The sequence below is a fragment of the Neofelis nebulosa genome, chromosome 3, assembly GCF_028018385.1.
Source record: "Neofelis nebulosa isolate mNeoNeb1 chromosome 3, mNeoNeb1.pri, whole genome shotgun sequence".
NCBI classification, from domain to species: Eukaryota; Metazoa; Chordata; class Mammalia; order Carnivora; family Felidae; genus Neofelis; species Neofelis nebulosa.
Window position 1 is genome coordinate 22,147,447 of NC_080784.1, and position 12,469 is coordinate 22,159,915.

The 12,469-nt window shown below is 38.9% G+C and overlaps 1 protein-coding gene across 2 annotated transcripts in view; it reads right to left on the reverse strand.

The window, feature by feature from the left end:
* Positions 1-12,469, reverse strand: part of ZDHHC2 (zinc finger DHHC-type palmitoyltransferase 2) — a 70,316-nt gene that overhangs the window by 19,770 nt on the left and 38,077 nt on the right. For both annotated transcript variants that reach the window (XM_058720091.1, XM_058720092.1), the window contains exons 5-6: positions 6,006-6,075; positions 5,229-5,261 (exon numbers count right to left, since the gene is read on the reverse strand). In XM_058720091.1, the coding sequence (XP_058576074.1) occupies positions 5,229-5,261; positions 6,006-6,075 (103 nt within the window). The remainder of the gene's footprint in view (positions 1-5,228; positions 5,262-6,005; positions 6,076-12,469) is intronic.

Genomic DNA, 12,469 nt, shown 5'->3' on the forward strand with positions numbered 1-12,469 from the left:
ATTTGTGCCCCAATGTTTATAACAGCTCTTTCAACAATAGCCAAATTATGGAAAGAGCCTAAGTGTCCAACAACTGGTGAATGGATAAAGAAATTGTGGTTTATATACACAATGGAATACTACTTGGCAATGAGAAAGAATGAAATATGGCCTTTTGTAGCAACGTGGAGGGAAATGGAGGGTATTATGCTAAGTGAAATAAGTCAGGCAGAGAAAGACAGATACCATATGTTTTCATTCATACGTGGATCCTGAGAAACTTAACGGAAGACCATGGGGGAGGGGGAGGGGGAAAAAAGTTACAGAGAGGGAGGGAGCCAAACCATAAGAGACTTGGATACTGAGAACAAACTGAGGGTTGATGGGAGGTGGGAGGGAGGGGAGGGTGGGTGATGGGCATTGAGGAGGGCACCTGTTGGCATGAGCACTGGGTTTGTATGGAAGCCAATTTGACAATAAATTATATTTAATAAAAAAAATTAAAAAGAAGAGAATGTATTCTGTGTCTGAATGATTTTGTATAGAGAAATAAAACATGATTGTGGTAAATATCCTTTGTGTGTTGTTTAAAATTCAGTGCAAACAGCTGTTGGCTTTGATTCAGAAAAAAGGCTTTCTGATTCTAAATTGGAAAAAGAACATAATATAGAAAAAAGAAAAAGGAAAGAACGTGGCCTTTGGAGTCCAACAATCTTGCCATGGGACTTTAAGCCCACTCTTTAACTTTTCTGAGCCCCACTTACCCCTCCTCTTTAAAATGGGATAAATAATTTCTTTACAAAATTTTTTTTTAAAGAAAGAGAGCAAGCAAGTGGGGGAGACGAATGGGAGCGGGGGGCGCGGGGTGGGAGGGAGAATCTTAAGCAGGCTCCACACTCAGCGCAAAGCCTAACATGGGGCTTGATCCCATGACCCTGAGATTAAGACCTGAACTGAAATTAAGAGTTGGACACTCAGCCAACTAAGCCACCCAGGTTCCCAGGGACAAATAATTTCTATAATTTCTGTGATTGTTACAAGAATTACAGATTATATATGTGTGTGTGTGTGTGTGTGTGTGTGTGTGTGTGTGTGTACAGTCTCTAGCACATTATAGGTGCTCAACAAAATGAAGCTAAAATTATCGAATTTAATTAGCGTTACCTAATCTTTGGCAAGCATGTCAAAACGGATCATTAAGAAAATTAACATTAATGAAAATTTTATATTAAAAGAAAAAACAGTTCTGGGGTGCCTGGGTGGCTCATTCGGTTGGGCATCCGACTTTGGCCCAGGTCATGATTTCGCAGTTTGTGGGTTCGAGCCCCGTGTCAGGCTCTGTGCTAACAGCTCAGAGCCTGGAGCCTGCTTCTGATTCTGCGTCTCCCTCTCTCTCTGTCCCCTCCCACACTCATGCTCTGTCTGTCTCTCTCTCAAAAATAAATAAACATTAAAAAAATTTTTTAAAAGAAAAAACACTTCTGACTACAAGATCCATCACTGTTTTAGTTAAAACAGAAGTGTGATGTTGAACTCCAGCACGCTTATGGGTAATCTCAACCGGCCACAGCAGAGAAGCTGAAATCATTGACGACAAACAAGCATAGTTTTCTGATTTTTCAGATGCTCAAAGTTGACAGTTACTGCACTTCAAAATTATATACAAGACCTGCCTAATAAGAGTTTGGAACATCCTGAAGATCTTTTAATGAATGACTGTTGTATTCCCAAAATGACTATAAAAAAAGGTTATTTATATACGGATAGGGAAAATTTTCCAGGATATATTAAGTGGAGAGAAAAAAAAAAGGCCCAAACCCAGTCCTTAATGGAACCACTTGTGTGAAAACAATGTGTAAAATATTTTTACGTGTGTACAAAAACACGTAACGCACCCACCTCCACATTTGTTTCAGAAATGTGCACGTGACGTTTAGCAACACGTTCTTGTAAGCAGGAGCAGAAAGGGGGAGAGGGCACTGAGAAGAACACTTATACTTTTTTTTAATTTTTAAATTGAGTACCATGAGTATGTATGTATCACCTATAAATTTTTTAATTTAATTTTTTTAAACGTTTTTCTTTATTTTTGAGACAGAGAGAGACAGACCATGAGCAGGATAGAGGCAGAGAGAGAGAGGGAGACACAGAATCGGAAGCAGGCTCCAGGCTCTGAGCTGTCAGCACAGAGCCTGACACGGGGCTCGAACTCACAGACCATGAGATCATGACCTGAGCCCAAGTAGGATGCTCAACCGACTGAGCCACCCAGGCCCACCCCCCCAACCCCTCCACCGCCCCTCGCCCCGAGGGAATCTTAAGCAGCTGCAGCGTCCCTCCTCAATGTGGAGCCTGACATGGGGCTCGATCCCACAACCCTGAGATCATAATCTAAGCCTAAATCTCAACTCAAATGGTTGTTTAAGCTTGGTTAAATAAAAACAGCTTACATAATGGAATATCATACAACCAGTAAAAAAAGAACCAGACAGCTCCATATATATCAGTAGGTCCAGAGAGTATTTTTTTTTAATGTTTATTTATTTTTGAGAGAGAGAGAGAGAGAGAGAGAGAATGAGTAGGGGAAGGACAGAGAGAGAGGGAGACACAGAATCGGAAGCAGGCTCCAGGCTCTGAGCTGTCAGCACACGAGCCCGACGTGGGGCTCGAACTCACAGACTGTGAGATCATGACCTGAGCCCAAGTAGGACGCTCAACCGACTGAGCCACCCAGGCGCCCCTAAATTTTTTAATTTAAAATTTTAATTTGAAATTTAAAATACATAAATGAAATGACTGCTCCATGCAGCTGGCACCAGACAAATACTAGGCCGCTGGCACTCATCCCTTCACAAACCGACCTGGCTACTGCTTGTTGCAAGGGTGGGCCCAGAGCTGAGGCAGTGGCTGTGACAACGGTGGCTATCACAGGAGACACAACAGCCCAGAGAAGCAATGACACAAAAGTTGACAGGTACTGCGGCCGGTTCATTCAACAGCTTCCACGTGGCCATGAAGAGTGAGCATGATAACCTGGAGGTACAGCTACACAATCCGAGCCCGCTTTTAAACCCTCCAGAGTCCTTTGCACTGATGGCTCAGAGCCTGCTTGTGATTCTCTCTCTCTCTCTCTCTCTCTCTCTCTCTCTCTCTGCCCCTCCACTGCTCGTTCTCTCTCTCTCTCTCTCAAAATAAATAAACTTTTTAAAAAAGATAGTTTAAAACCTCCAGAGCTTTAGATCTGTTCCCCTTCACTTATTTAACAAGATCTGTCAAAATGTGGAAGATTGTCAGATTGTGCTAGAAGCCTCTTACAAAGCCAAATTAATTGCAGATTTAGAAAAAGTTGCTATCGTTGCAAATTATTATTTCCTATTTTTGTGCTGTAGTGAGGATAGCAAGAGCACGGTAAGATTTATAGGTGTGCAAAGCTTGGGATTAATACGGATTGTTTCCACCTTTCCATCCATGACCATCACAATCTCCTATTACTTTAGGTCAGAAAAATCAAAGTCAACTCTAGGTCCCTGAGTTCTTGCCCACCCTGCTAAGTTTTCCCTAGAATACATAGCTATTCAGAAAAGAGGGGTGTCTCAGTATGGGCTCCCCTGAGAGCAGCCCCTGGACAAGAACCTGGATACAGTGTATTTGAAACAAGGAAGGGAGAAAAGCCAAGGCAGCATGTGTTGATGGCCAGGCCCTTGCTGGTTGAGGGTGGCCTGTGGGTGCATGAAAGGCCTGGCACTTGGGGACTGTCCAGCTTAGCAGCCGAATCAACCCCCTCAGGTGGAAAAGAGCCCTCAGGCGGAGAAGAAAAGAAATTGTGGTGCTTGAGGCAGGGAGCTGCCACGGGCAGGGGAACTATTCAGGTGCAGTGAACCCACAGACAGGTTGTGGGGATGTGGTGAGGAACTGACAACATGACCTACTAGAGGGATCAACAGAGGAATGTAAGGAAGATTAAGAAAACTTACAATTGAGGATATGTGGGGGGCGGGGGGGGGGGCTACTTGCTGAGAAAGAGAATACAATGAATGAAAGAATGAGGAAAGCAAAAGAATGGCTACAAATGAACATTAATATCAGGGGAGGCTATTTATTGAGATCTTTCCTTGAGAAGAACATTATTCTCACAGGCATTAACTTGCCTTAACATTTGAAAGAAGAAACCCTAGGTGGAGAAAAGGAAGAGGTATCTAGAGAGAGAAAGTACCATGAACCTGACATTTCCCAGAGAGAAAGTACCGTGAACCTGACATTTCCCTATGATTTCCCGCAGCTGAGAGAATCATTCCTTGAATGTTTCTACCAACACCTGACAAACATTGGTGAGCACGTCTACCTTTCTCTGGGGGTCACCCCTGAAAGAAGACAAGGCTTGTACAGTAATCATGCCTCGTGTCCAAATCCAAGCCACTGGTAACCTCAGTGTAGCTGTCACAGGTATGTGCACCTTGAGAAGAAAAATTACAGAGAGGGGTAGAAAAAAATCAACCCTCATTACTTAATTAGACCTTTCAAATAACCCTTTGTTCAGCTGCCTGATCTAAAGTTATTTTCTAAAATATTAATGCGTTCTAAGTAGAAACACTTGTTTACTTTAAAAAAAATTTTAACGTTTATTTTTGAGAGGGGGAGAGAGAGAGAGAGAACGAGAGAAAGCAACTGGGGGACAGAGGATCTGAAGTGGGCTGTGCCCTGAGAGCAGAATCCGATGTCGGGCTCAAACGCGTGGACCGTGGGCTCAAGACCTGAGCCGAAGTCAGACATTTAACCGACTGAGCCACACAGGTGTCCCTGGAAACCCATATGTGTATATTTGTGTATTTGCTATTCTACTCCTCAATGTCAAGTTCTAGTTAAAATAAATTGTTAAAGTTTTAGATGAATTAATTCATTATTCAAAACTTCCAGTGAAGTATTGTGTATAATTTATGAATACATTTTGGTGTAGTTTCTGGGAAGTGTTTCAGGATCTCTGTATTTAGGCATGTGCATACAAAGAAAACCATTTGTTCTAAGCAAATATGACTAACTTTTATACTGTTTACCTACTAGTTTTGAAGTTATTTCATGGAAATTCTTCCGAATAAAAAAAGCTCCCTTGAGCTAATTTAACAAATACTAGAAACTAAATCTGAAAGTACCTCCTGGGTCAGCTAAGGCAAGATTTATAAGAAGATTTAAACAGATTCAATTTATTAAGTTGTAAGGGACAGAAACCTATTTGAATACAGATCTATACTCACCAAGGGCAATGATGATCCATCTTCAAAATACATCTAAAAAAACACACACACAAAACTTAACACCATAAAATTTTAGCCCCATTAAAGTATAAAAAGCAAATATAAAAGTCATATAAAAAAGAGTTGTGGCAAGTAAAATACTGCAAAATTGCTTACTTATCTAAAAGTTGAATAATAGAGAAAGTCTTCAGCTCAAATAAACATGACAGCCAATTTTAATTATGATATAATTATAGAACTTTAAAAATATACACGCTTTAAAATACAAATAAAATACCTCATTTTTTTCAAACAATGCAATATGTTAACACACAAGTATCTTAGGTTAAAGAAAGTGCAAAATGTCAACAGGTTTACAGAAAGTCTGGATGAACCTTTTCCTTTAATGTCAATCTTTAAGATAAGGAGCACTGTCCCTGTGGTGTAGTAAGAATCTATAATATCTAATTGTCATGAAGTCAAATGAGCTATCTCTATAAAGACAAAAAAGAGTCACAGAAGCATTTGTTAAACAGAACTAGCCAAGTCTGAGCTGTCAAAACTCGTGTACTTAACTCACATCCATGTGAATCCGGGGGGGGGGGGGCGGGGAGGGACAATTAAGTGAGTGTGGCCCTAGCCACACTCACATTAATGCAAGTGATTATACTGGTTCTATTTCCTAAATAAATCAGAAGCACAATTAAAGAAATGATCTGGAAAACAGTGAGGAAAGAAACAGTATTAATTAAGAGGAACACCACATGTAGACATTTCAGAAGTAAAAGGTTTTCTTACTTGTCACAGACAGAACAGTGATGGCAGCGGTCTGGTTTTATGAGTTGGCATCTATCACAATATCGGATTGCTAGGGACAAAAAGTTCCACTTAGTCTTAGATTTAACACTGAATTGAATATACAATTAAACAGCTCTTATCTATCCAAATTTAACTTCTAAAAAGCATAGTGAATTTGAATTTGGTAAAAATGAGATGTTCTCTTGTGTAAATACAAAAATAGGATGACTTGCTTATAGCCCCAGTTTTCTTTCTTTCTTTTATTCTTTCCTTATTCTTTGCTCCCTCCCTTCCTTCCTCCCTGCCTCTCTTCCTACCTTTCTTTTAAAAGTAATTTCTACACCCAATGTGGGGCCTGAACTCACAACCCCGAGATCAAGAATTGCACTGTCCACCGACTAAGCCAGTCAGCTGCCCCCGGCCTCAGTTTTCAAAAGAGATTTCTCAAGAATACAGAATCTTTGGGGGGAATTTTTCGAAGACTTTCACAATTGCTAGTAATGATAGGAAAGCTCACAAAGGGTGCAAAAATATGTCCATTTCTATCCAAGTAAACAGAGTACATCCCACAGGTAAATCAACTTATTTCCTGTACCCCACCAGGATAAGTACGAGAGGATACAACCACATTTTAGTTTTATGAGAAACACATTTTAGAAATATGTGAATAAACTCTATTAGTTGTTCAAATTGTTCACTGTTGTGAGATACAAGATTAGAAGTGAGTACTAGAAGAAGTACTTCCAATTCAGAATTTTAATTCTTGTAATAGAAGTCCTGATCCTTTCTTCTCTAATATACACATATCAAAGACAATGATGAATGTCTGATCTGGATATGCTATTTCAGTACACAGACATCTTACAAGATGCAAGCAGTCTACCAAAATTACAGGAAGACAGTTATTAAGTGGGTCACAGGATCAGTAAAACCAAATTAATGCATTTAAAATTTGGAAAAAGTCCTTGCAACAAATAATTACCACTGTTATATTCGTTAATGTGATCTCTGAAACAGGAAACAGTTGCTATAAACTAAGATTAAGATGAGGCTTTTTTCTTCTTTATTATTATTATTTTTTAATGTTTATTTTTTGAGAGAGAGAGAGAGAGAGAGAGAGAGAGAGAGAGAGAGAGAGCGCGCGCTCAAGCGGGGAGGGGAAGAGAGAGAGGGAGACACAGAATCCGAAGCAGGCTCCAGGCTCCGAACTGTCAGCACAGAGCCCGATGCGGGGCTCGAACCCACGATCTGTGAGATCATGACCTGAGCTGAAGTTGAATGCTTAACTGACTAAGCCACCCAGGCGCCCCAGATGAGGTTTTTTCAACAAGGCCTATTTGGAATTGTTTTCAATACTGAAATAAGTTCTCAGTCATCCCCTTACAACTCTTTTTTTCAGACACCACAGAGATTAATGGCATGGTAGCCTCAGCTCCTAAATGAAGAAGTCTCACAGCAACATACTAGGGAAAGCTACATAGTATCACTGGCTCATGCAAAGCATTGCAGTGGAAGGCAGTATTATCCAGCAGAAATATAATGTGACCCACATGTATATTTTTAGATTCTCTGGGAGCTATGTTAAAAGACATGAAAATATGGGGCGCCTGGGTGGCTCAGCTGGGTGAGCGTCCAACTCTTGATTTCAGCTCAGGTCATGATCCCAGTGTTGTGGGATCAAGCCCCGCATCGGGCTCCATGCTGAGTATGGAGCCTGCTTGAGACTCTCTCTTTCTCTCCCTATGCGCCTCTGCCTGGTTCTCACTATCTCTCTAATCTCTCTAAAATTTTACAAACACATAAAAAGAAACAGGGAAATTAATTCTAATAAAATACATTATTTTACCTAATATATCAAAAATATTATCTCAACATATAATTAATACACAAATTTAATCACATATTTTACATTTTTTAATGCCAAGTTTATATTTTTTACACTTATAGTTGAATTTCAAGTGGTAAGTTTGGGGGACAATGCTAGGTTCTCTCCAGATGGTGATTATCTCTATTTTAAAGTATGCTGGGGGGAAAAAAAAAACAAAACTCTCAAATCAAAGTGGGTAAATAATTCATAGGAAATCAAAACAATGTAGAAATAAGATTTTTGTTTATAATCTTTCATAAACATAAATTTAGTCTTTAAATTAAAAAAAACCCCACAATCCCATTTAAAATTGCACCAAAAATAATAAGATACCTAGGAACAAACCTAACCAAAGAGGTGAAAGACCCATATTCTGAAAACTATGAAACACTGATTAAAGAAACTGAAGATGACACAAAGAAATGGAAAGACATTCCAGGCTCATGGATTAGAACAAATACTATTAAAATACCTATACTACCCCATGCAATCTACACACCCAATGCAATCCCTATCAAAATACCAAGAGCATTTTTCACAGAACTAGAACAAACAATCCTAAAATGTGTATGGAACCACAAAAGACACCAAATAGCCAAAACAAAGCTGGAGGCACCACAATTTCGGACTTCACATTACATTACAAAGATGCGGTGATCAAAACAGTATGGTATCAGCACAAAAATACACACACAGATCAATAGAATAGAATGGAAAACCCACAATTATTTGATCAATTAATTTATGACAAAGGACGCAAAAAATATGCAATGGGAAAAAGACAGTCTCTTTAACAAATGGTGTTGGGAAAAGTGGACAGCTATGTGCAAAAGAATGCAACTGGACCACTTTCTTACACCATACACAAAAATAAATTCAAAATGTATTAAAGATCTAAATGTGAGAACTGAAACCATAAAAATCCTAGAAGAGAGCATAGGCAGTGATTTCTCTGACATCAGCCATAGCATTTTTTTTCTAGATAGGTCCTCTGAGGCAAGGGAAACAAAGGCAAAAATAAACTATTGGGATGACATCAAAATAAAAAGTTTCTGCACAGCAAAGGAAACAATCAGTAAAACTAAGAAGCAATCTGTGGAATGGGAGAAGATATTTGCAAATGACATATCCAGTAAAGGGTTAGTATTCAAATTATACAAATCAACACCCAAAAAACAAATAATCCAAATTAAAAATGGGCAAAAGACATGAACAGACATTTTTCCAAAGAAGACATCCTGACGGTCAACAGACACATAAAAAGATGCTCATCATCACTTACCATCAGGGAAATGCAAATCAAATTACAATGAGATATCACCTCACACCTGTCAGAATGACTAAAATCAACAACACAAGAAACAACAGGAGTTGGTGAGGATGTGGAGAAAAAGGAACCCTCTTGCACTGTTGGTGGGAATGCAAACTGGTGCAGCTACTGTGGAAAACAGTATGGAGGTTCCTCAAAAAGTCAAAAATAGAACTACCCCTACCATCCAGCAATCGCACTACTATTTACCCAAAGAATACAAAAACACTAATTCAAAGGGATACATGCACCCCTATGTTTACAGCAGTGTTATTTACAATAGCCAAGATCTGGAAGCAGCCCAAGTGTCCGTCACTGATGAATGGATAAAGAAGATGTGGTACATATATGCAATGGGATATTATTCAGCCATAAAAAAGAATGAAATATTGCCGTTTGCAATGACATGGATGGAGCTAGAGAGTATAATGCTAAGTGAAATAAATCAGTCAGAGAAAGACAAATACCATACAATTTCACTCATATGCGGAATTCAAGAAACAAAACAAATGAGCAAAGGGGAAAAAAGAGACAAAGACAAACCAAGAAACAGACTCTACTATAGAGAACAAACTAATGTTTACCAGAGCCGGGGGGGGGGGGGGGGGGGGGCGTGTTAACCGGCAAGGGGATTAAGGAAGGCACTTGCCATGATGAGGACTAGGTGATTCTTAAAATAAAAACTTAAAAAAAAAAATTCCATGTGCTACATTACATTCAACTAAAATTATCCTGCTATAATTTAAAATGAACTATCTGATTATTATTTAAAAACTGTTAACAGTCAGGAAGAATTTTAACTGTCTTGTTTGAATTTTTTCAGAGTTTATTCTTATATTACTTTACTTATGTAATTTAAAACCTTTTTGGGTAACGTTGAAAAACAATGTTATCAACATCTGTGTGCAAAAAGATAAGCTCCATCACCTCTAGGTGTTACCTTCTTACGTCAAAATCTACAAAAAAATTTTTTTGTAGGAAAAGATCAAGGGCAAGAGAGAGCTGAAAAAGCAAAGAGTCCTCACTTAATGAGCATAGAAAAATATCTACAATAAAGTTTGGTGATCCCTGTAAGAAAACAGAAGATGGTGGGATCAGAAGAAAGCACAGAACAAACAGGTGACATCAACAGTCCTGTTAATACCCTGCTTTACTACGCCCCACATTCCAGTCTGTATGTAGGTGAATTTTTCTCTGTGTAGGGCAGCTTAATCTAGGCAGCTGGCCTTTTTCTCTCTGGGGTTTGGAGGAAGTACTATGGATTTAGAAGGGATACTAAACTCCTTAATTATATTACTATCACTTTCTTCAATTCTCTCTGAAATACAAAGTGCATGAACACTGCATCTTTCAGGTGCTTTAGTCAATTTCTCAGGGGGAAGAAGGAAGTTATCCAAAGAACCCAAGGGTCTTTGCTGGGGGTGAGGAAGGAAGGACCCCCCACCCCCACATCCTGCCTTGGTGGTAGTGTGGTGGCTCCTCTGAACATCCATTCCGCAGTGTGTTTTCCTTTACATTCTATACATTCCAGAGGGGGATCAATCACACTGACATAATCTATTTATTATACTTAGCATAATTTAACTTGGTGACTCTAGTCAGTTAATATTGATTTTAGCACGCATCCCAAATTTTTGCACTGAAAATATAAACAAAGATTACATTAGGAGATCCAGATTGTATTCTGCACTGTGACAAATATTAAGAACCGTAAGTTCATCTCAGGATAAAGGTATCCAATACTTCAGAGGGATAAGAGACTTAACATTATATAAACAACACGAGGAGATGACTTATAAATCCAAAGTGTAGTTATTACTAATGGAAATTAATACTTTGTTAAAGTAGGACCTACGCTTCCTCCCTTTCTCTTGACCCAGTGTTTCAAGGGGTACCGTAGAAAGCACTGCCCTAGGAATGTGGAGACTAGATTTCTGCACCCTAAACTGTCACTGTCATTAACCAGTTTTGAAAACTGGTGCAGTAATCTATTTTTAGAGGGCTTAAATTGAGTATTTGCTTAGGCTTATGTCATGTCAATATACATAAACATACATAAGCACATCTCTGTGGAATAGAACAAGTGGCATTAATATTAAACCAATGAATTACCACTTGCCCAGGGAAAACAAACAGAAAAAAATTGCAAGACTTTGACTTAGACTTAGTTATGATTCTCAGGTGAGTTAGAAACAAACATAAATAATATAAAAATATTGATGAGATGGTTTACATTCTCGTTTTCATACTAAGCCTCTGAAACCAGTTGTGTATTTTATACCTAAAGCACAACTCAATTTGGAGGGGTCACATTTTTTGTAAAGTTTATTTATTTATTTTGAGAAAGAGAGAGAGCATAAGTGGGGGAGGAACAGAGAGAGAGAGAGAGAGAGAGAGGCAGAGATAGAATCCCAAGCTGCTCCATGCTCTCAGTGCAGAGCCTGACTTGGGGCTCCATCTCATGACCCTGAGATCATGACCTGACCTGAAATTAAGAGTCAGAAGCTTAACCGATTGAGCCACCCAGATGCCCCAGGAGTTGCCACATTTTAAGTGCTCAACAGCCATATGGGGCTAGTGGCTACCAAAGTGGGTGGCACAGGCCTAAACTCACAAAATTTCTAGGTGAGTCTTGGTGGGGAAGTATCAATAGTCATGTGTGTTCATTTTTAAGACAATTCTTTAATCAGATTGCTACTAAACTACCTAAAAGATCTGACCCAGGTAAATGAGATTTATTAACTGAAATGCATTTGTTATAGCAGCACTATCAACAATAGCCAAAGTATGGAAAGAGCCCAAATGTCCATCGATGGATGAATGGATAAAGAAGATGTGGTATAAATAAATGGAGTTATTACTCGGCAATCAAGAAGAATGAAATCTTGCAACTACGAATGAAATTTGCAACTACGTGGATGGAACTGGAGGGTATTATGCTAAGTGAAATTAGAGAAAGACAAAAATCATATGACTTCACTCATATGAGGACTTTAAGAGACAAAACAGATGAATACAAGGGAAGGGAAACAAAAATAATATAAAAACAGGGAGGGGGACAAAACAGAAGAGACTCCTAAATATGAAAAACAAACTGAGGGTTACTGGAGGGGTTGTGGGAGGGGGGATGGGCTAAATGGGTAAGGGGCACTAAGGAATCTACTCCTGAAATCATTGTTGCACTATATGCTAACTAATTTGGATGTAAATTTAAAAAAATAAAAAGAAAATTAAAAAAAAGGAAAGAAAATTACCATACATTTTAAATATAAAGAAATTGTATCAATC